The sequence below is a fragment of the Anoplopoma fimbria genome, chromosome 18, assembly GCF_027596085.1.
Source record: "Anoplopoma fimbria isolate UVic2021 breed Golden Eagle Sablefish chromosome 18, Afim_UVic_2022, whole genome shotgun sequence".
Taxonomy (NCBI): domain Eukaryota; kingdom Metazoa; phylum Chordata; class Actinopteri; order Perciformes; family Anoplopomatidae; genus Anoplopoma; species Anoplopoma fimbria.
The window spans coordinates 6094300-6117574 of NC_072466.1; the positions used below are offsets into that span (position 1 = coordinate 6094300).

General features: G+C 41.0%; 1 protein-coding gene across 3 annotated transcripts; it reads left to right on the top strand.

Annotated features, from left to right (window-relative positions):
• Window positions 1-25: 25 nt before the first annotated feature.
• On the top strand, window positions 26-19783 carry dpf3 (double PHD fingers 3). Of its 3 annotated transcripts, XM_054618636.1 has the most exons (12): window positions 26-98; window positions 7670-7830; window positions 8958-9065; window positions 11895-12028; window positions 12170-12265; window positions 12509-12581; window positions 13082-13123; window positions 14921-15058; window positions 15192-15320; window positions 18665-18777; window positions 19465-19546; window positions 19697-19783. In XM_054618636.1, the coding sequence occupies exons 1-12, from the start codon at window positions 67-69 to the stop codon at window positions 19762-19764; spliced, it is 1176 nt and encodes a 391-aa protein (XP_054474611.1). In that variant the 5' UTR covers window positions 26-66; the 3' UTR covers window positions 19765-19783. The 3 variants fall into 3 exon arrangements, with proteins under 3 accessions (XP_054474611.1, XP_054474612.1, XP_054474613.1); XM_054618637.1 differs by lacking the exon at window positions 13082-13123; XM_054618638.1 differs by lacking the exons at window positions 18665-18777; window positions 19465-19546; window positions 19697-19783 and adding an exon at window positions 16169-16242.
• The last annotated feature ends 3492 nt before the right edge of the window (window positions 19784-23275 follow it).

Below are 23275 nucleotides of genomic sequence, written 5' to 3' on the forward strand. Positions count from 1 at the left end.
TTTTTCTCACAAGGGTCCCAAACTACACCGAGATTTGGAATATTACGTTACAGTCGTGCAGGAAAAATGGCGACTGTCATTCATAATCCTCTGAAATCGTGAGTAAATGTCTATTTTGAAACTGAAACCATTCCACTGTTTGATTGCATGTAGTGATTGGTCTGCACAGGCGCGTTTAAACAAGAACCGCACAATGAAGACTTTCGCCATGTAGTTAATCCAGTGTCCGTGTGTTATCTGCAGGTACCGATGCCTACTTGCTCTGTTGTGTAATACTAATATAAAGGCATGCACTAATGCACAATCTGCACAGAGAAAAACATCTCCAAACACCCCCCAGTGTAAATATCCGCACTCTGCACAGAAAGTTGCATCGTCAACAATCTGCTCCATGAACACGGGTTTTTTTTTTTGACAGAAGTTTGCAAGCACGGCTCCTTTGTCAGCTCGAGACGGGTCGGATTTGCATAGATCATTTCATGCAATTAATGTCACAAAGCGCACATTTGAGGAGGCGAATCTGTCGCTCACTGCGCCGCTCCGGGTTTTTTTTTTTTTTTGCTGCGAATGTTGAATGCAATGGATGGCGGATGATATGTGTTATTATTATTATTATACAGTATTGGTGTCCCTTCTTTTCGTGCATGTGGAAGAAAAGATGCAGTGATGTGATGCAGATTTAAGGGGGCGTGTGTTTGCCTCCAAGTTAGATTTAAAAAAAAAAAAACTGACATACCACATTTTAGTAATCGGTGGATAAACATTTTCTGATTTGTAGAGACATGAGGTAATGTGCAAAAAAATGGACATATGTTTGGGGAAAAAAACAACTATTTTAATATAAACAATTGTACCTTATTCCACACTAAATTGCGAATAAAACATTCGTGAATTCTAAAACTAATTCAAAATGTACTTAGATCTCCCCTCCCTCATGTCTGCCCTGTATTAAGTGCACCTATAACTTCCAGCTATTTATCAGTCTGCATTACTAAATGAATGGCTGTGTTCCTAATGGCTGACAGCAGATGTTTACCAGTAGTCATGTGGAATTTGCAGAGAGGGAGACAATCATCACATAATCTGTTGTACAAGAGGCAATATCAATCTTTCTGATGGCGTGGATAAGTGTGACATATCTTTGCTTTCACTCAGGGCAATGTTGTAATAAGGTGCCCACAAAGGAAGTGTAAACATATTTTTTCAACTGTCAAATATAGTCATTCATTAGCTGTACACCCACGCTTTTTTCCCCCCCATGGAACTAATAATATGGGAATAACATATTCTTTATTACTCATCAGAGGAAAGGAAAAGCAGCATTAAATGTTTCTGAATTACTATAGAGAACTGGCTATGCTCTTGTATTGTAGAGCTCTTTGTTTACAACCTAAAGAGAATTAACTCTCCACACAGCCAAACCTCTCTGAGCGGCTGTATTCTACTAAAACAGATTAGGCTGTAGTGAATGTAGGTATACGGGTGTTTTCTGCGTGTGTTTACTTGTGTGTGTGTGTGTGTGTGTGTGTGTGTGTACGCGTGTCTGCGGTTTGTGCATGCAGAGCGGCAGATTAGAAGCGTCCCAGTATTCTCCTGGGTCCATCTGTTGAGAGAGGGAGAGGTACATGTAAAGACAGACAGACTGACTGATGGAGGAAGGGAACCCCATCTGCCCTTCATATATGACAGGATTCTCGCAGACAACCTTCCCCCACCCCTGACCCCATTCCAATATCTGCAAAAAAATTGGAAAACAATGTGTTTACGTGTAGGTTGGACGCAGGACTCAACCTACCAAAACAGTCATACACGCCTAAGCCCACACCATAATAATAGAGAAAACCCGTTGTTTAAGAGTGTAAGAGCTTATATTAGGTGACATGTGAGTTACTACCACAGGAAATACTGTTGCGGTGTAGTTTTCAGGCTGAACAGTTGTTTGAGTCCACTCTCTGGTTGAAACAATGGGGCCACCTTGTCATCTGTCCTCAGGATGTGGACATTAAATCATATGCAGTCAATAAGGACGTGATAATAATCTTGCCCGCTCTTAAAGATGAATTACACCCGCCAACTGCTTGCAGAAAACACGTCTGACTCCCTCCACTCAGTCAGTCGTGTTTAGCCGTGCATATTTACTTGATTTATTTAAACTCTCTCTTCTTTTTTTTTTTTTTTTTTTTATATATACAAAGACCTCTTTGTGATTGAAACCTGGGTGGCTGTGTGGGATGGGACTTAATGAAGAGCTGACATGAGAAGTATTCAAATGAGCGGCGTAATTCATATGCAGAGATGTGTTTAGGTGCATGTCATGTGTCCTTTTAGCTTCCTTTTTTTTCATCATTATGTTTGGATGTGTAGTGAACAAGAGAGCTCAGGTAGAAGGTGGGTAAGCTGTGTTTGCATGGAGATTGAAAGGACGTGGGCTGAGATTTAAGGAAATATAAAGGAGATTGTGTTGATGCCTGTGTGTGTTGGGGGGGGGGAGTGTTTATGTGTGTTTTTTCGCATGCTTGGGCGGTTGTGTAGCTGGCCGCCCCTCCCCCAATTTGGGTGAGTGATGGAGGTTTCTTTGGGGGGGGGGGGGGTTTGGTTTGTCTGTCTGGCTACATTTACTCCATGCATTTATACTACACCCTCAGCTCAAGGGTGAACTCTGGCCTTTGTCTGCCGGGGACTGGGAATGTCCGGGAATGGTTTCCAGGCATGGGGGAATTAAATGGCCAGGAACATGTTTTACAGAGAGCTCCATGCGGTCACCAATCCTGATTTTTCTTTTCTTCCTTTTCTGCAAATGGAGCTGACACATGTTCCTCTCTTTATGTTTGTTTTTGTCTGCATGTGTGAGATTTCTAAGAGGATGGTGCAGAGATGAGAGACCTGTTTGTGTGTTATTCTCCACATAGAAAGCATAGCATCTGAATCAGGGTTTCCCTTTTGCAACACCCTCCACTGCACTCTGCACCTTTCCCTTTCATCCCCTTTGTGTGTCTGTTTGCGCACGGATGAGTGTGTGTGTGTGTGTGTGTGTGTGTGTGTGTGTGTGTGAGTGCGCCCGTGCGTACACACATCCGCGTTTTTTTAGAGAAAATGAGTGTGACAGGGTTTGAAAGGGAACACGTGTGCCCCGGGACATATCGGGGCCCCTCCTCTTCCCTCCCATTCTCTCTCCTTGGCCCCTCCTCATCCTCCTCCTCATCGTCTCCCTCCTTCTCTGCTTCACCCCTCTGCTCGGCCTACAAAGTGCCATAATGACGCCTATCAGTGCCCACATGCTGTTGCCCTGCCCTGCATTTCCTTTGGGGGCCTCCTACAAGTGGACTTCCTTTACCCCTCACTATCTTTTGCCTAATTTGTGGTGAACCACCATCATCCCCCGACTCTACGAGTGGTGTTTAAAATGTTCCTTTGAGACTCTGCGTATGTAAAGGATGAGCAAATCTGCAAGCTTTATTAGAAAGATGTGTCTGGTTGTTGGAGAGGCTTTTATTGTGAAAGAGTTAGAAGATTATAATACAGTTCCCCATTACTGTACCTCTGAGTCATTGGGCTGAATGAGCTCATTCAAACAACATTTAAACAGTTCAGGATGAGAAATGTGGTGCCTGGAAGGTCACACAGACTTTTATCAGCTCATGATGGTGTAGTTACCACTCAAATATTCTAACTTATGTAGCATTTAAAACCAGAGTTTGTGAGGTATATAATGAAAACAATAACAGTAAAATAGATGAACTGAATCATAAAAGATGCATTAACATTGAAGTGATGTGTTTTAACCCAGGATGTCTGAACATATTGAAGCATACATGTTGAAGAACTACTGTTATAAATGTCCATATAACATAAACAACATTTAATAGTGCAAAGTTCCATATACGTTTTGAAACGTAGGTATAAATCATAGCGACTCTTTCAAATGTCATATTAAATGCTAATAGTTTCAGAGGCAGAGCAATCTTTCAACACTGCCTCAGCTTTACTGCACACACACCTGCAACAATGCACACACACACACACACACACACACACACACACACACACACACACACACACACACACACACACACACACACACACACACACACACACAGCTGGCTGGTGGTTGTTGCAGTGAAATCTATCGTTAAACCGTCTGCAGATCACCTGAGGCTGATGTGAGTAGTTCACTTTCATGTTCCTTTGATTTTGCAATATGAACACTTTCACACATTCAATTCTCATTCTCATTATAATAACAAAACATAAATAGAATATATTTACATTTTTTAGATGCTGCTTCAAAGTAGAGAGCTTAAATGAAATGATTGGCAAGATGTGATTATACACCTCTTGCCTCGAGCAAAAATGTGTTTGGGATTTCGTTTTTTAACCTGGTAAAGAAAAACAACACTTGTTTTCATCATCAATTAATAGTGAGTATTTTTGAGTATGTTCTCAAGTGATTGAAGAATTATTCGATTTATAAAATGTAAAGAAATAGTGAAAATGTGCACTATGATCAATGTAACACATTCAAGTCGTTTTTTTAATGACATGATAGGCAAAACATTCAAAACCCTAACAGCTGAGAAGCTAGAATTTGTGAATTAACAAATCAACTAATAGATGTGTCGCTTTTGTTTTTCCGAACTTGTCGAAACAGGAAGGAAACATTGTGAATGGGAAGGAAATGAGTGTGAATGTGGAGAAGAGTGTGACAGTTATTTATTTTTTGCCACTGATGAGTTTCAGGGATTATTCTTTTCAGCTAAGAGGAAGAGAAGGTGCTGTGAGCAATACATAACTGACAGATATATGTGGCAGTTAAGAGTAAGATTAATGGAGAGGAATGACAGCCGACATCCAGGAAGTCTGAGTAATAGAGCTAAGGATTAAGTGTAAGTTTAAACATCTATATAGTCACTAAGCTTTTTTTACCCAGGAACATTGGAAAAAGCTGACCGCCACACACAAAGCTCCTCTGTGCTAGTATGGGAGCAATTGAGACAATCACAGTGGTACACAGGAACACACACACACACACACACACACACACACACACACACACACACACACACACACACACACACACACACACACACACACACACACACACACACATGCACACACACAGAGCAACTGCAGATTCCATCAGTATCCAGGAAGCTGTTGACCAAGAGGAATGTGTTCCCCGACAAGCATAACTCCCACTTACATAAGCTCCATCACTTGGATCAGCCATACGGTCGACTAACGGGTACAAACCGGAGAGCAGTACAATCTCTGGTGATTGGATCTGGTTTGGTGGTTGTGTGGGGGGGGGAGGATGTATCGGGACAACGCAACCCATAGACCCAAGATGTTGGAGGCATAGAGACACACACACATATATGTTTCTTTACTCTCCCTTAACCCAAACACATGACAAAAAAAAAAAATCTGTCAAACATGTAGGCACGAACGCTGGCTTACGTTACACAGGCGCTTTGTTGCTGGAAATGTACAGGCAGTATGGGGTGACACAGGGAGGGAAGAGAGGGAAGAAAAGTGGAGAAGACAGATGCCTGTAGGTACACTCACTCACTCACTCACACACACACACACACACACACACACACACACACACACACACACTTCAGAGTTCAGGCCCCAAATAGTGAAAGCAGAGATAACGCTCCACCTCTGGGAATGTGAGTTATGTGACAGGAAGTCTCTTCTGGAGATTTTTGGATTTTTGACTGGATCGCTGCAACTGCTGGTTGGTCACATTGTAAAAGAAAATAAATTAAAAAAACACGCCAAAAAAACACAGCAGCCGCCTTCCTCGTTTCTGTCGGTCTCCTGACAAAAACCTGAGCCAGCAAACGCCACATGTGTTGAAGATCAGAATGTATGCATAGGCTGTGGCACTGAGGGTGCACACAGAGCTTCTATAGAGGTTCTACTTTTTGCATGTTTGCTGTGCTGCTGTAAGAACGAGAATCTGTGGTTTTTATGGGAACTTGCTTGTTGGACTATTTGGTAACCAGTAGCAGTGACTTACTGGAATCTCCTCTGGTTACCTAGATGTATATAATATAAGGTCAACATACAGTCCTATTAATTATGTTGGATTTTTCACCTTATATGATTGTAAAATAGTATGTTTTAGTGTTATAATTGTTGCTTCAATGCAATAATTTAGATTAAAAGATGATTTCCCTTCTGGTCAGGTTAAAAAAACTGTTCTCCCCTCAGTTTTTTGCTCTGTAAATCTTCGTTTTTGTTGCCTTCTTCATATATACATTTCCTCCTGTCAACCACAAATCAAGCACCTTCTCCATACCTGTCTCCTCTGAACCCTCCCCCCTTTCTCCTTTAATCAGTACATGCAATCCATCGCTCCCTCTCTGCCGCTACTCACTCCAACCTCTCACCCTTCTCCTCCCCCATCCTCTTCTTCACCCATCCACCCTCCTCCGCTCCCTCCACCTCCTAAACACTGCACATCTTTGTGAGATTCAGTGCCACCAGAGTGCTGGTCTTTGTCCAGCTTGGAATTCTTAACATATCTGTGCTCGGCCAGTCAGAGAGACAGGGTGACAGACAGACAGACATGTATGCACTTTAACAGAGAGACAAGATACAAGATCCCCCTGCTTTGGGTGCTCTGTCTCCCCAGCTGCAAGAGATACTGGTGGCACTCTTTTTAGCTTAAACAATGTCTGGTAATAATACACACTGAGAGCAAATTCTCCTTCATGGCAGTCTCATTTAGTAAAAGTAACTTAACTGTAAACTGTGCCCAAAGATGGTCGACTTGTTCAGTCCCCTTCTTCATGAGCTGAGCCATGTGTGCTCCTGCTGGCTAAAGATCAGACCCCATTCTTATTATTATTATCTGGAATTTAGCTATGTAATTATAGAAAGAATAACCTACTCAAGGTGTTTATTTAACTTTTTGGCAAGTGAGTTAATCTTGTTTTTTTTCTGTCTGTCTCAAATACTGTTGCAGAAATCTTCCCTTTGAAGTGAGACTGTGGAGGTTATTAATGGCTCACATTCTGATTCATACCCTCTCTTATGCGTCAGTGTGTGTGTGAGTTTGTCGATCCAACACTCTCACTTATATATCAGTTTGACAGGGTGAGACATTTTATTATCATTCTTACGGTTCATTACTGTTTCCTGCATGTGTTTGCCTTCACGGCCCTTCTTGTGTGTAAAGATGTTCCTTTCAGCTTCGTGCTTTATCCGATGTTTGCAGCAACTCCCGACTTTACACAACAAGCTGAGCTGAAATGTAGAGAGGACGTCAGGGAGTGTTATATCGAGCTAACGTTAACTGGGACTGAACAGGCCCGCTCATACTTCATTTGCAGGCCGTACCAAATCATCATCAGCCATCCGCGGAACACGTTATTGCCATTTACCATCCCCAAAAAATGTTTGCATTAAGCTAATGGGACTACAAGAGCGGGGGGATGACTCAGCGCACAGAAAGCAAAAATCAAAGCAGCATGCTGCAAATAGCTTAGATCAAGGGGCAGCAATAGGGCTATAATGTTTCTGTGGGTAACTTGAGTCAGATGTTAAATGAATGGGGCAGATAATGTAGACGTACATGATATTGAGCCTGGTTCTTCATGTCTGTCTGTCTATCTGACTGTTAACCTGTCTGTCTGCCTGTTTTGTCTGCGCTCAGGCTTGGTGACCAGTTCTATAAGGAGGCAATCGAACACTGCCGCAGCTACAATGCCCGCCTCTGTGCCGAACGCAGTGTGCGCATGCCCTTCCTGGACTCACAGACCGGCGTGGCGCAGAACAACTGCTACATCTGGATGGAAAAGTGCCACCGCCAGCCAGGTGGGAATAGTTTGACATCTTGGGGAAATACGCTCATCACCTTCATGCCAAAAGAAAAATGAAAAGAAAGATACCGACATCATCTTTACGCCTAATATGAAGCTACAGCCTGTGAAATCTAATGAGCTTTAGAGGAGCTGGATGGAAAATCTTGTAACCTGTTTCCAGTCCTTATGCTAAGCTAGGCTAACTAGCTACTGGCTGTCTATTTGACACGAAAAAAGTGGTATCAATCTTCTCATCTAATGCTCAGCAAAAAGCAGAAATGCATAAATATATATGCATAGAAAGGCTTTAGTGTAAAGCTCCCCTCCCTCAATATAAAAAGCAAGTCATCCCATCTTTTGTATATTACATGAGTTACCACTTGCTGGTTTATCATGAGACATGCAGTCAGAATGCACATCTGGGTCGCCTGTCCAACCAAAGGGGAACAATCTGCTCTTTACCGAGAGCTGGACACAAATAGCCTGTTCTCCATCTTGTATGCAAAGCCCTTCAGGCCCCACCCTATACTTTGTGGCAGACCTAATTCGCATTATATGAATTTATTCTGAGTTTATCCCTACCCCCTCCTTCTCTTTTTTTTTTCTCCCTCTGCTCATGCTGAGAGAGAAAATAGCTTATTCCTGTCCATCTCCGTCTTCATCTCCGTATGATTAGACATACAATTACCAACTCATTCAAATCAAGCACAAGACGTCTGCTTTTCTGAAATAGTGACAAAGCAAATATATAAATTGTTCATTGGAGTAAACCTGTATGTTATCATCCTCAACATTAAGTAATGGTTCTACACTGATATTGTAAAGAAGCCAAAATTCCAGGTTTTATGTGAGTTTCTGGAATCAGCGGGATTTTTCTGAATATGTGGACCATTAGACTGAGCAGTGAAATCGAGATATATTAAGTGTCAGGAAAACAAGACCAGTCCACTGTGTGTGGGTGTGTGTCTGTGGGTGTGGGTGTGGGTGTGTGCATGTGTGTGTGTTTGTAGTGGTCTCAATGCAAGTTCTGTTAAAATTGTAAGCCTGCCAATGGTTGTTAAAATTCTTCCTGTGTGCCTGTGCATGTGTGTACACTTATATATTTATGAATATGTGTGTGTGTGTGTGTGTGTGTGTCAGGCCAAGCAGCAGGACAGATGTACACCTATCCTGCTCGTTGCTGGAGAAAGAAGAGGCGACTCCACCCTCCCCTGGATCCCCAACTCCGCCTGTGTGAGCTTCGACTGGGTAAGACAAACATAGCACACACATATACACACACACACACACACACACACACACACACACACACACACACACACACACACACACACACACGCGCCACGCAGCACATTGACATGCATGCACAGTGAACGCCAAAGCTGCAACTGTATCGACCCACAGTTATACAATGAAAGCCACTTTAACCGGTGTGTCCTCTCCTTTCTGTGTTCATCTCACCCTTGATGCACACATGCATTGTGTGTGTGTGTGCCCTCTGCGCTCTTGTGTGGCTACACAGAGCTTCAGGCGTGCTCGGTGGCGTTAACGTTCGCTATCTGACCATCTGGCTCTGGTTATCCCGTCTCTCTCTCGCCAGGTCTCCAGGTTCATTCTCTCCCCTGAATCAATACCTCCTCTCACTGTTCTCTGGCAGTAGACACACACACACACACACATACACACACACACACACACACACACACACACACACACACACACACACACACACACACACACACACACACACACACACACACACACACACACACACACACACATGCACACAAACACCCCCACACATGACTCTTGCTCTCTGTTGCAGCACAGAAGCACCCTAACTGGGCCTCTATAATCATTTGTCCATGAGGCATTAGACTGTAAGTGAGTCTTATGAGTTGGAAGTGTGTCCTTTTTTAAATGTGTGTGTGTTTGTGTGTGTGTTGGGGTGTGTATCCATGCATGCATATGTGTGTGTGTGTGTGTGTGTGTGTGTGTGTGTGTGTGTGTGTGTGTGTGTGTGTGTGTGTGTGTGTGTGTGTGTGTGTGTGTGTGTGTGTGTGTGTGTGTGTGTGTTATAGGGGATTTTAGCAAAGGAATGCCTCAGATACCCGATAAGTGGGAGACATAAAGGCGGGTCTTTGTATCCGCTTTGCCACACTATTGTTTCCACCTTGCTGTCTCTTCCCGACGCAATATAATACTCCAAAGTGTTCCACCAAGAACCATTCAGCTTTAAGCAGAAGAGGCATTTTCAGGAAAAACTTAGAGAGAAGAAATGCCCCAGAAGCAACCAACCCACTAAAATCACTTAAAAGGGGAAAGAAAACTAGCACTACACTGTAGTTAACAGGAGAAAGACAGCCATTGTAGGGTGGAAGAGTAGAAGTCTCTCAGAGTTCCCATTTCTGCAGTTTGGCCCAGATATCTATCATAACGCGACAGAGGAATGCGAGTGCTCCCCTCTCAGACTTTTGGAAACGCTTTATGTTTATTTAATGCTTCCTGAGCAGAGAGGTTTGGCTTTTGTTCATGTTGAAGAGACACAGAGGTTCTGTCACAAGGTTACTTTAAAAGTACTTTGAAACCGGAATCCATCTCCTTGTTTCATACAGTAGATCCTCTGCTTCTTGGTCATGTCGTTGCTAATCATGTCAGTGATCATGCCTCAGCGGCCATTTTGCTTCCCTCACTATCAACTCCTTTTCAATTATTGAGGGTTACAAAAAAGCAAGCATTTGTGCAATACTTAATGTTATTTAAACATTGCACAAATGCAATTTGAGTTCACCTCTTTCTCAGTTTTTTTCTTAGTTCATGTCTCTAGACCTGCTTTTGATGTCAGGGGTGTGATGGCATGGACCAGTTTACATTACAAGTCACTCCAGAGATTTAGTGTTGCATCTCCATAAAGCTATATCCTGATTTTTAGTCTGTAGTAGGAATCAATCTCAAAGCTGGATCCTGCATTTCCCATAATGAAAACCACATTTTTGAAACCTTGTCTTGATGTCAAATCTTGTCGGACTCAAAGTTGTCTTGGTCTCGGGCTCAGCTATTGAAAATCCCCCAGTTGTCCTCTTTTTTCAAATCCCACACCTCCAGTGTGAAACCCTAGCTTTCTGTTAGAGATTTAAGTCTCAAGCCCTAACCCAGATAATGATATCATCAGGCTTAATTTTCTAAAACGTTGGAAAGCTTCTACAGAAGAGGTAAAAACAAAATCTGCCGCATAGAAGACAACTCTACAACTGCTTTCACAGGCTGCGTAGAGTAGTACGAGTAAACTGACCTCCATGTGTAAAATCGGTGGAATGCCTCTTTAGGGTCAGCAGTGGATCCACATCAATATGATATGTGAGCACGTGTGGATGTTTGTTCGTACGAGGTCGGGGGGTGTAGGTCGTTTCTTTGCTTTTTACGCTGGCAGAGCAGAACATTCAGCTCCACATTCTCCCCTCCACGTTTGCCCTGGAGAGTCAAGAGAGGGAGTGAGGAGGGTATAAAGGGAGAAAGGGAGGGCAAATAAAATGGGGGCGAAGAAAGCAAGCAGTGTAGAAGAGGAAGGGGGGGGTGTCAGAGCAGCTATGTACTCAATAAGAACATCTCACACACTCCCTGCCTTTCTTATCACATCCCTGCTTCCATTCTGCTCTGATCCCGGTGTTAAGAGTTCAAAGACGAGGACGGCTTGTCAATCCTGCAGCGAGTTCACGTCCACGGAAATGAATAAAGGGAGAGGAAGAAAGACTAAGAGCGGACGCAAGAAAGAGAGAGAGAGACCGGAGATGTAATTCAGGCCTTTGTGCAGTGTTTTCTAGTTTAGCTTCAGTATTTCCTCTTCTGTTACTGTGCACCTGGTGCCACTGTTACAACAACTCCCTTTACATGCAGAGGAAGCACTCACACAATGTCCACATTGATACGGATACATTTTATCTGTCTTGGTCTGCAGGCAGCCAGTAGAAAATTGAGAGTTTTAAAGCAAACTATTTGAAGAAAAGGAATTAGCTCACACACCTGCCATGTAAAATGCTTTTTTCCTCCTCTTATTCTCTTCTGCCTCCACCTCCACAGAAGCCGAGCTGGCCCCCAAGCGCGAGGTGCCCCCAGGGGAGGCCACAGCCTTGGAGGCCCTGCTGAGGGGGGACAGCGTGCTGGAGAAAAAAAACAGCATCTGTAAGGAAGAGGAAACCATGCTAGAAATACAGGTATTTGATCATGTGTACATTATGTATACAGTATCATACATTATTAATATCTATATATCTATTGCCACCCATATCTCCCCCTGTTTATCTTCTTACTAACCTCTTTTTACTTTTACCTAACCCACTATGTGTGTTTTGTAGAGAGTTCTGGAGGCGGAGGAAAATGGGGACGGTCTCCATGATGATGAAGACTTTGACCAGGACACTCCAAAGAGAAAGAACAGAAACAGAAGCAAAGTGAGTGGTATAGAATAGAATAGTAACACAGTTTGATAATACAAAATCTAATAAATGAAAAAGGGAATCGTATTTCTACAGCATCTTCCTACCAATAAAAAATGTTTTTTGACAATTAACCTTGTTTTTAATGTATGAAGTAATGACAAGTTAAAAGACATTAGCTGTTTGCTAATAAATATGAAATATTCCAAACATACATTGGAGGTTTAAACATTATATGAGTGTTGTGTTTCCTTTCAGAACAGAGGATCCAGTCGCAGGAGGACAGAACCCGTTAACCTCGACGACCAGGACAAACCTTACGTCTGTGACAGTAAGAGAAAAGGAAACTTAATTATTTGTACATCAGGTGTCCTCATGTGATCGGTGTCACTAGTTTTTGCGTAACACACTAGTTTAGCCAAATTCAGAGTGTTTCCTAAAGCTCAAGGATGTGGAGAAGCTCTCATCTCCTTAGATCTGGCATTACAAAAGTTAATTCCTTCATGATGTATCAAGAAACCCTTCTCTACATGCTTGTTCCAAAGTCTTAGCTTATATAAACACAGAGAAATCCAGCAGACATTCTCTCCCAATGATAGCCCTCTTTTCTTCTTCTGTCCTAAAAGCTGTGCTCTGCAGCATGAAGAAAGAGTCTGCCGTTACTCCGATACCTGACTAGCATGCCACTTGCGTACTTGGACAGAATCCCCCAAAGAGAGAGAGATAGCCGCGCTGACTTGACTGAGCCCCAAAACAAATGAATCTCATCCTCATTTTGTGTCTTGTGCTGTCTTTCCTTTATTGTTTGCTTTTGTGTCTTCTCTGTTCCAGATAAATACAAACAAAAGCATAACTCAAAAAAGGCTGAAGAAGGTATCTGAACCTGTCGCCATCCTGTCCTTCTAGGGGCTCCATGAACTGTCTTTATATTTTTTTCCTTTTTTTTTTTTTTTTTTTTTTTAGCTCATGGGCATCTGGTTCGGGAATGGCTAACTGAATGCTAATCCCTTGGAGATATCTAACGCTTTAAATGCTTTATGCTAGTTCCTGAATTCAGTGCAAGCATTGCATGACACTAACGCTGTGTGCCTTAATGCTTGCATATTGCAAAGGAATGCACCAAATGACGCTTAAGCAGCAGCTCCACTAATGTCGCACTGAGGGATGCATGTTTTCCTAAAGCCGCACTAGCTGTGATGTGATCCGCAGATGTAGCCATTGTAGAAGTGTTCACACTGGGTGGAGTTTCTTAACATGTTCCATAGTGATCGTTTTTTTTTTAACTGTGGGGTTGGATTGGCAGTGATTTTACTTTGAAGCCTTCTGGTGAAAAAAAAAAAAAAAAAAAAAAATGGCTGCAGAATTAGGTCTAGCAAGGAAAGCAGCATAAAAAAAATACAGTTTAATAAGAATCTTCTATGATGGCTACATCTCTAATGTGTTCATTACGTTCTCCAATGACCCCTAGAGCTACTACAATATTAGACTATAGATTATAGTTTTCTTTATGAGCGCATAAATGCTTCTATATCCTGGTTTTATGTCTTAGAGGTGTGGCCCCCTTGGCTTCACAGTGCACCAACAGCAGGATAGTGACAGAGCGCAAGGAGGGGAAAACAATTGGCCCCATAAATAACCAAGGGCTGAATGTTAACAAAGTGCTCGTAAATAGCTAAAAAACATTATATTTCAGCATGCCTTATAATAATATAAGCACCCTATGTCTACCAGGGGTGTAGTTGATAACTAAAATTATTCTTGAACATGTTAGCTATGTGTTAGCAAGCTACTGTAGTTAGCTTAGGCACTTGCAAACATAATACTGCATAGCTCACTGGTTAATCCAGAGAAGTTTCACACTGTACAAATGCTTTAGCTTAACATAACTTAATTAGTTTTCACAGTTTTCCTGAGATGCATCACGTTTTATTGCCTGTATCCTCATTCTTTTTTGGTGTTCCAGGTAGTTTATACCAACACACAGAGGCTTTAGAGCATTTTTCAGTTTTTTTGCTATCAGACAAAAGTGACAAGTAGGCACATTCACGCAAGACAAAGTCAATGGAGGTTGATGAATTGTTTTCCCCTGTGTAGTGGCCGTGACAAGTAAGCAGGACTTGAACGCGCTCTGTCTCTATTAAAAGGTGCCAATAAAGCTCTAGCCTTGTGTTGGTTTCTAGTAATATTTGTTTCTGATAGGTCTGTTGTGTCCTGTCCCCATATGTATTAGTCCTTCCACTAGCCTTCCTTGTGAACACTTATCAATTAGGATTTTCTATTTTTAAATAAATGCCTGACTTTATGTTAGCTTTATGCCTTAATTAAACTATGTTTCAATAACTCTTAAAACTATTTTCTTGGCATTAAATATGTAGTAGATAAAGCCCCTCACTGTCTCAGCAGCAATAATACATCCTTTAAACTACTCTGTCTTAAACTAATGGTTACATCTCATTTTTATTCATATAAAATTACTTTAAAGCAGTGCAAATCATCAAACATAAATACTGACTGCTAGTTGAAGTTCCTGCAAATTAAAAATATGTTATAATCCAATTAAGACAGGGATGACAGATGCTTCTGAGCTGACTAACTACTAGACAACTACTCCACACTATGTTGCACAAGGTTTTCTGTGTTTCTAATGGACCTTTGATGTTTTATCTGTAGTCTGTGGAAAGCGCTACAAGAACCGGCCCGGCCTGAGCTACCACTACACCCACACTCACCTGGCGGAGGAGGAGGGTGAGGACGAGAAGGAATCAGATATGGCCCCCTCTCCTCCATTCAACGTAGACAACCACAAACGTAAGCTGCAGGCTAGCATTTGATTACATAGCCCGTCAAAAAGTTTATGATAAACCACATGACCTCAAGCTGTCAGACAATGAATGGCAGCTCATGCGTCCGTCTGTTTACATGTGTTTGTTCCTACTAACAGCTCAGAAAGGTCCGGATGGCAGCATCATCCCCAACGACTACTGTGACTTCTGCCTGGGAGACCAGGACTCCAACAGGAAGACCGGCCAGGCCGAGGAGCTGGTGTCCTGCTCCGACTGTGGACGCTCCGGTGAGTCTCCGATCTCATCAACATGCAGGATTTCCATCAAAAGCTTCAGGTTCTTTGTTGACGTCAGAATTAGATGTAGATCATGAGTATTTTTCGTGCTAATCACATTAGTGGATTTTAAAGAACGCTATGTGAGGGATTTTAATAGGACAGCAAGAAAACTACTCTTAATAACCCCACTCTTAAAATAAAGGTAAAAGTGTGAGGAGACTGGAGTCAAAAACTAGAAACAGGGGAAACAGCTAATCTGCACAAAGGCAGCAAAGTCCGTCTAACAACACTTATACAACTCAAACAATATAGCGTTATATGTTGTTTGTTCAGTCTGTTCAAAATCTGTAAAAGTGTAAAAGTTGTGGTTTTACAGGAGGATTATGTTCTGGACTATTTCTTGGCCCTGTGCAGTGACTTCCTGGCGTATTTTTTGTCACCATGGGGTTTTTGTAAGGATTAAACAAACAAGATATAACGGTGCTAATATGTGAGCTTTAGAGGTGCTGGTAGACAGATGTTACCTTAGGACTGAGCCAGGCTAGCTGTTTCCCCTTGCTTCCAGTCTTAAAGCTACAAACAGGAGAGTTTCATTCATCTTCTTGTCTCACACTCAGCAGGAAAACAAATAAGCATATCTCACAACATCTCAAACTCTTACTTTAGAGATTTTCGGAAATAAATTGTTTGTCAGACTCATACTTTAATTTGTGTCTACTACACATCTCATTTTTGTTTCCCTTTACTTCCTTTTTATCCACAATCTTGTTCGTGTCTGTTCCTCGCTTCTTTGCGATGTTTATTTACATTACATGGACTTAATTGATTCTTCAATAATGGCCACAAATGTGGTGCAGTTTAAAATCTGGATCAGATATCCATTTAGATCATTAATTATAAGATATATTTGTAATATCTTTTGTAAGCCACGTCAATAAAATAAACTATTATTGTAAAACTTTACGTTAACATTCACACAGTTCATTTTAGTTCAATTATTCCATGTCATCTTTGTTCAAACCAACCTGTGTCTTTACCTGGAGATGTAGATCTGATTATACATTTAAGGCGTGCAATGAATTGAGCTTTCATGTTGCCGCGCTGTCTTTTCAATGGGTTGTCAATGAGCCTTGTAGACCATCGAAAATGAGAACCAATTGCTGGAACGTTTTTGCAATTTCCCTCCTAAAGATAATATTGATTCCAAGGCTCCGCTGCTTGCTTTCATCCTGCATGCTTCTCCATGTCAACCTCGCCCATCAGTGAGGACTTCTGCCTTTTAGACGACATGCATTCACTCTTTTGTTGCTCAGTTTTCACGCATTTTCTTGTGGCACTTTTGGCTGCATTTTTCTTTCTTTTTTTCCCCCCCTTTTTTTCTTACCAATAGCCAAAGCCGGATATCCCAGCAAAACATTTTTCTCAAATCAGCTCAAACGTCTTATGTAGTAAGAGAGCATTCATTTCAGCAAGTGAGATGTTTTCTTGCCATGGTAGACTTTGGTAAAACAGCTGCAAGAGTTTGTGGCTTTTTCTATGTTGCTCTGACGCTGATGTTTTCATGGTAGCTGGAAGAGGAAGAGGAGGGAAGAAGCATGGGAGGAAGCCGAGTGCTCTAGAGGAATTGTTCGGCGACGCTTCAGACAGCGAGGCCTCCACGTTTCATGGCTTTGAAGATGCAGAGCTGGAAGACATTACGATCTCAGACAATGAAGATGACGGGACTTCCTGACTACCTGGACCTCTTGACGATAAAACCAATTTTTCTGATTACATTTTTTCATCGAGGGAACGCTAGAAGACTGGACATCGATGCCAGCTTGCCTTGAAGATCTCCAGATTTATTGTGAACTTTCTGTAGAAGAAAATGTAGGACAGGTATTCCTTCAAAAGACATTTAAAGCCATCTTTTTCTTCCAATGGATACAGGGGCATTTTTTATACCATGGTCAGATGGATTCTACTATTCAACTCGTTAAGACATTTCCATTTTTTAATAATCTCGTCACACTTGCTTGCGTAAGATAATCAAGATCAGAAACTAAAACCTCAGCGCTACATCCTTATTAATTCTGGACTGAAACGCTTAATAGCAGACACGATGGACCAGAGAAAAGTGGATGAATAAATTACATGAGTGGTTGCTAATGTAGCAGGAGAGGGATGGACATGGACTCTTGTGTCACTCCATTGGTAGTCAAGAGGTAAGAGCCAATCGGCACTCCATTGCTCCTCTCTGTCTTTAAGGATACATTCCTTTCTGTTATCAGTAGACGTCGAGTAGAAATGCTTTTTCTACAGCCTCATTATGTGAAATCTATTTAAGACGATAGGCCATCTTTTAAACTGCCACAGCTTATTTCTTCCTGTCTTTAATTCCTCAGTTTAATTTAGGAGGCAGGCATCCGCTTAAACCTTTCTGCTTTGAATTCCGCTCAGATCACATTTGTCTTTATTCACCCATCGCAGGCTGAAGAACGTTTTTTTTAATGTCTCTCTGGCTGCTTTCCCAGTCCAGATGTAAATCCTTCATTATGGCTCATTCATGGCTCATTGATACCCCATTGATATCAGGGTCACGCAGATAACTGTGTGCACGAGAGGCTGACAGCACCGTGAAGCTGTGCGGAGGCTACAAAAGACATTGACAGTAGCTCTAAAATGTTTCTTCTTAGATTTAAATTTTTACATATATAACCAATAACATTCTTTTTTGAGTTGTCGCAGCTTTGAATTTTTATGGGAAGATGATGGAATACTGCTTGGCTGTGTTTTCATGTGCACACATCACGGCTTGTGTTTTGTTCTCCAGACATATAATCACTTTGATTGCTTTGGATGCTGCATTTCATCCAGCTGTACGGACTGTCAACACTATGGGGTGCAATTACATACAATCATACCACTTACTGCTGGCTCTTATAAAGACATAGCAATCTTCTTTTGAAGGGAGAAACAATCTTTTCTAAATTACTTTTCAATCACTTGCATTTCTTTTTTTGTTTCTCCAGATAACCATTTAAATTTACAGCATTAAAAAAGCAGAATAGTATTTTCTTTCTGTAATTTCTTTTTAAATACAAACTGATTTTATTGCTTTTTATTAACAAAGCCTGAAGCAGGGACTTGGGCCATCAGTTACAGCTCTTTATGGATTATTTAAATATCAATGTGTGTCTTTGTCTGCTATCAGCTCCAATCCAGAGCTCCTGCAATGTGTCTCTCAGCTATAACATACAAATCACCACTGACATTGTTTTGTAAACTCTCTTCTGGCACTCCGCTCTGTCACCCCCTTTTCTTCCTTCCTGTCCTTCCACTTTTCTCGCCTCCCCCTCACCATCCCACTGCAGGTCACCCCACATGTCTGCAGTTCACTGACAACATGATGCAGGCTGTGAGGACGTACCAGTGGCAGTGCATAGAGTGCAAGTCTTGCAGCCTCTGTGGCACCTCAGAGAACGATGTATGTATACTGGAAGAAAAGATCCTCTTCGGCCATTATTCCTCTGTGTTTGCTTTGAAGCGCACACGATTTGACTTGCTTTCCTTTTAATGATGTGACCTTTCCACTGTCAGCACTCAGCCTGTCAGAGGCAATACAGACTTGGGAAGCAGACATTATATGTGACAAGTCACCCTTGTTGTGATTTTCTTTATTTAATGATGTGTTGTATAAGAGTGGAAAAAAAGTCTTACTCTTTTGGATAAAAGATGTAAATCATCATAAATTAATGGGAAACATTTATTTGTGTAGCACCATTTTATGCAAATCTACAGTGATTTACAAGATAAGAAAGCATACAAAAACAATATTTATGTTAACAGTAACGATAAAAGAGGACTTCAACTTTAAGGTAATAAATAGCAACGAAGATTTATTATATAAGGTTGCATGTTGCAGAAGTTCGGGCATAAGGACATCTCATTGAAGCTGTCCAAAGATGTTTTAAAAGCTCCCAGTACTACTTGCACAACTTCTTTTATAGCTGATAAATGCTGCAACATAATGTGGGTAACATTTATAGCAGTATTTGTAACACCAATTTACTTACTCCCACATTTATATCCTTTTCCAGGCAGGATTCATGTTTATTTTTGTTGCCCCCTGTACATATATATTTAATATTATGATGTTATGTTGCTAATGCAGGACCAGCTGCTGTTCTGTGATGACTGTGACAGAGGATACCACATGTACTGCCTGAAGCCTCCAATGACCAAGCCTCCAGAAGGTACGCTCTCATGGCTTTTATTATACATCATTGTGTTGATACTATATATGTCAAGTACTGTATATTTGAGAGAGACTACAAGCTATATATGGAAAACCGCAAGGAGGACAACGATTTCAGCCCTTTCTTTCTTTCTCTCTTTCTCCGCAGGGAGCTGGAGCTGTCATGTGTGTCTGGACTTGTTGAAAGACAAGGCCTCTGCCTACGGAGAGGCTTAACCTCCTTGGACATTCTTGTCAACACACACGTACATATATATATATATATATATATATATATATATATATATATATATATATATATATTTGTACCTATACATTAACTGTTTGACATACCCAAAATGTTAGCAAACACATTCTCTCAGATAGAATCAAACACACACACACACACACACACACACACACACACACACACACACACACACACACACACACACACACACACACACACAGAAAACACTCTTTCACACACACACACACACACACACACACACACACACACACACACACACACACACACACACACACACACTCCAGTGCATTAGCAGGCTCAGGGCTGTTTCCTGTTCGAGGCGCAAAGATCTTTGACCTCTCGTGTAGCCGAGCAACACTCCGAACGGCATCAACATGCAATCTCGACCCTAAGTCGTCTCACAGCGGGTCGGTCTGCCGTTCAGTCATCTCTCTACCTCACCACTCAGCAGACGGCGAGCAGCCAAAGCAAGATTGATAATGGCCAATACTGTGTGGTACATGTGTATGTGAAAAACATGCTCATCGTAAACCAACTGTGGATGTTTTCCCCCGTTGTTTAAATTCATTTGAGTTTGATTTGGAAGACGTTTGTCGCAGTCTTTCCGCCGAAGCTGTTTCACTTGCTTCCCTTGCTGATCTAGCTCCACAGTGGGTTTGACTAATGTTTGTTTAAATTTCTTCCTCTCCAGCTCCACTCCTCTCTCCTGTGTTTAGACTTAACAGTGACATTCCTTCCTCATATCTGGACTGACTCAACGTTACTTATGCCATTTTTCACAGGTTTTTGTCAAGCTTGGTTAAATTTATATCCTGCGCTAAGAGGAAGCGTAGCGATAAAAACGGCCTCGGCTCTCATTCTTGTCGGAGCGTGGTGACATTTCCACTCCATGTCTGTTTTGTGTCCTTGCAGTCACCAGGATACAACGGTGCTCAATTTACCACTTTACAAGAAATTATAACATTTCTTCACATAGAATGTTATTGTGTATTTATTAGTCCAATGTTACTGTCAAGGAGATCATTGTTACTGTAAATCAGTGGTTCCCAAACTTTTTTTCCATCATGTCCCCTTTGAGGAAGCCAAAAATAAATAAATACAGGCCCCTTTTAAAACACATACATTGAATTTTTATCAACTGGTTACGATACTGAGGAAACTATTAACAAAAGGAGATGAAGTACATTTAAATAACATTTGAGCACAAACAGCATTTTCTAGAATTTTCTCTTTATGTTCTGGTGTTCAACATAAAAATATAAATGTAATTCTCTCCAAACTCCTCGTGTCTTTACACACGCAAACTACAGGAATCACCTGATATAATCTAGATCACAGCTGTAGAATTAAATTAGTAGTAAACAATTTAGCCGAGCGTACTAATATTTGCAGTTTATGCAAGAGCAGATTAACACGGTTTTATGTATTCCTTACCATCTAACTCATGTGTTTTTGTTTTTACAAAGGTGTTTTTTTTCTGACCTCAGACTCTTTGAATACAGAGTATCACCTTTAAACATGTCCCATGCAGCTACATTGCTTCACCATGTGGACAAAATTCAAAACTGGACAACAAACCATGATTGGAAAAAATGCTTTTCAATAAACATTCAATTTAAACCTTTATTAGTTACACCTCTGTTGGACATCTTAAAATAATCTGCTGGTAAATACATTTCACCCATGAGTAATGTGTGGCCCTTACAATACCTCTGTGGCCCTCTAGAGGGCTCCACCCCACAGTTTGGGAACCACTGCTGTTAATTAACCAGAGAAATGTGTGTGGAAGCAAATGTTGATTTTTCATAACAGACAGTGTGGTAAATCATATAAATGTCCTTAGTGAGCAGTGATGAATCCTGTCTGGAAGTTAACACAGGTTATATGAGACTTCATTACAGTTTTTTATGCAGTTATAGTACAACCAGTATATATTCTGGACATTCTTGATTTGTATTACGACATGAGTAAGGTTGATATGGTATATTGTAACAGGATATCTTCAAAGCCCCATCAATGTAATTTTTCTTTTTACAGAGCAAGATTTTAGTAGCACAAATCTTATGAACATGAAAATGAAGAACAATAAAGAATAAGCTCAAAACTAAACAGAAAAAGCCCTTAAAGTACACATACACAAAGTGTGCAAGCCTTCACGGGATATCACAATCTGCATTTATGTATTTTTTATTTTTTATTGTGAGTTTGTATTTGATATTACTTTTTCCACAGACAATCATGAGCTAGTGTAGATACAGTACATTATGTTAATAATATGAAGATGGTTTTATTGTGCTTTTCCATGGCGGGTGTAATGACCCTTTCTGTCTTCCTTTAAAAAAATGTCTTGGATGTCATTCTTATTTGATGCCATCACCTTCAGTGATTTAACATGCGTGTTGTATTTTGTTAAAGTAAATGTTATGTTTTGTGATGAAATAAAGATTTTTTTTCCATTAGTCTTGTTAATTTGCTTGTTAACTATTACATTTGTCCTCAGTTTCACATTTTTCTTGTAAAAGACATTCACAGAAATACTATTCCGAGTGCTTCTGTTCCCTTTCATCAATCCATTACCAGGAAACCCTAATGCTGTGAATTCAATTTGAAAATAGATACTGAGGCTCTATGGCTCTTGTCAAGATGGCTGCATCTGATATATCCATTATAATCAGGGCTAAATTAACAGATAAATGCGGGTGAAAATTCATTTTGGCGTGTATTAAAAAAAACTTGGGCTTGGCCATTAAATGAGTAACTTTACCATCTATTTCGCGGGACGCGTGAGCACGGTTTCTATGGGAACGCATCCGTCGAGGCTGCCGTACTAGCAGGGGTCACTCTCAAAAAACGATAGACGCCGGTACAAATACAGACACAAACACAAACACAAACAAGATGTGGCGATGGTTGGGACAGCCGGCCATCAAGAGAAAGGATATTCCTACCAAAGAGGTAGGGGAGGAGGAGGATATTGGACCTCGCGAAAAAAAAAAAAAAAAAGGAAATTTAACTGTAAATGGCTAACTGATGTTTAACCTGTCTTTTGTACATAATACATTTGTGTAATTTTGTACATTATCTGCACTAAAACATGTTTAGAGTTGTTTAAAGTTTTAAGTTGTAAAACGTTTCTGGCGGTTAGGATTTAATTTTAATTGGATATACATTCCCAACTTCACTGTAAGATGAATTTAAAGCTTTAGTTAATAAAATGATCAAATGAATTCAGTGGCTCTCATAATCTGTCTTTTTTGCACGGGAAAAAATGTGGCTAGTGGAAATTCTGATTGGCTGGTAACTTCAGAAACTTACCAGCCACATTGGCTGGTGATCAAAAAAGTTAATTTAGAGCCCTGATTATAATGTAATGAACAGATAAGTCATCATTCTCCCCAAAGATTTGGCTGCCATTCTGTTTGTCTGGTAACGTTTCTTTGTGTGGATATTCTCTCTAGTGAACAGAATAAACTTAAA

Bases quoted from the DNA above. Each gene is read 5' to 3' on its own strand.
- dpf3 (XM_054618636.1), top strand. From the start codon at position 67: ATGGCGACTGTCATTCATAATCCTCTGAAATC. The intron at 9,066-11,894 runs GTAAGACAAACA...CCACCTCCACAG, and splicing joins CCTGTGTGAGCTTCGACTGG to AAGCCGAGCTGGCCCCCAAG. The intron at 12,266-12,508 runs GTGAGTGGTATA...GTTTCCTTTCAG, and splicing joins AGAACAGAAACAGAAGCAAA to AACAGAGGATCCAGTCGCAG.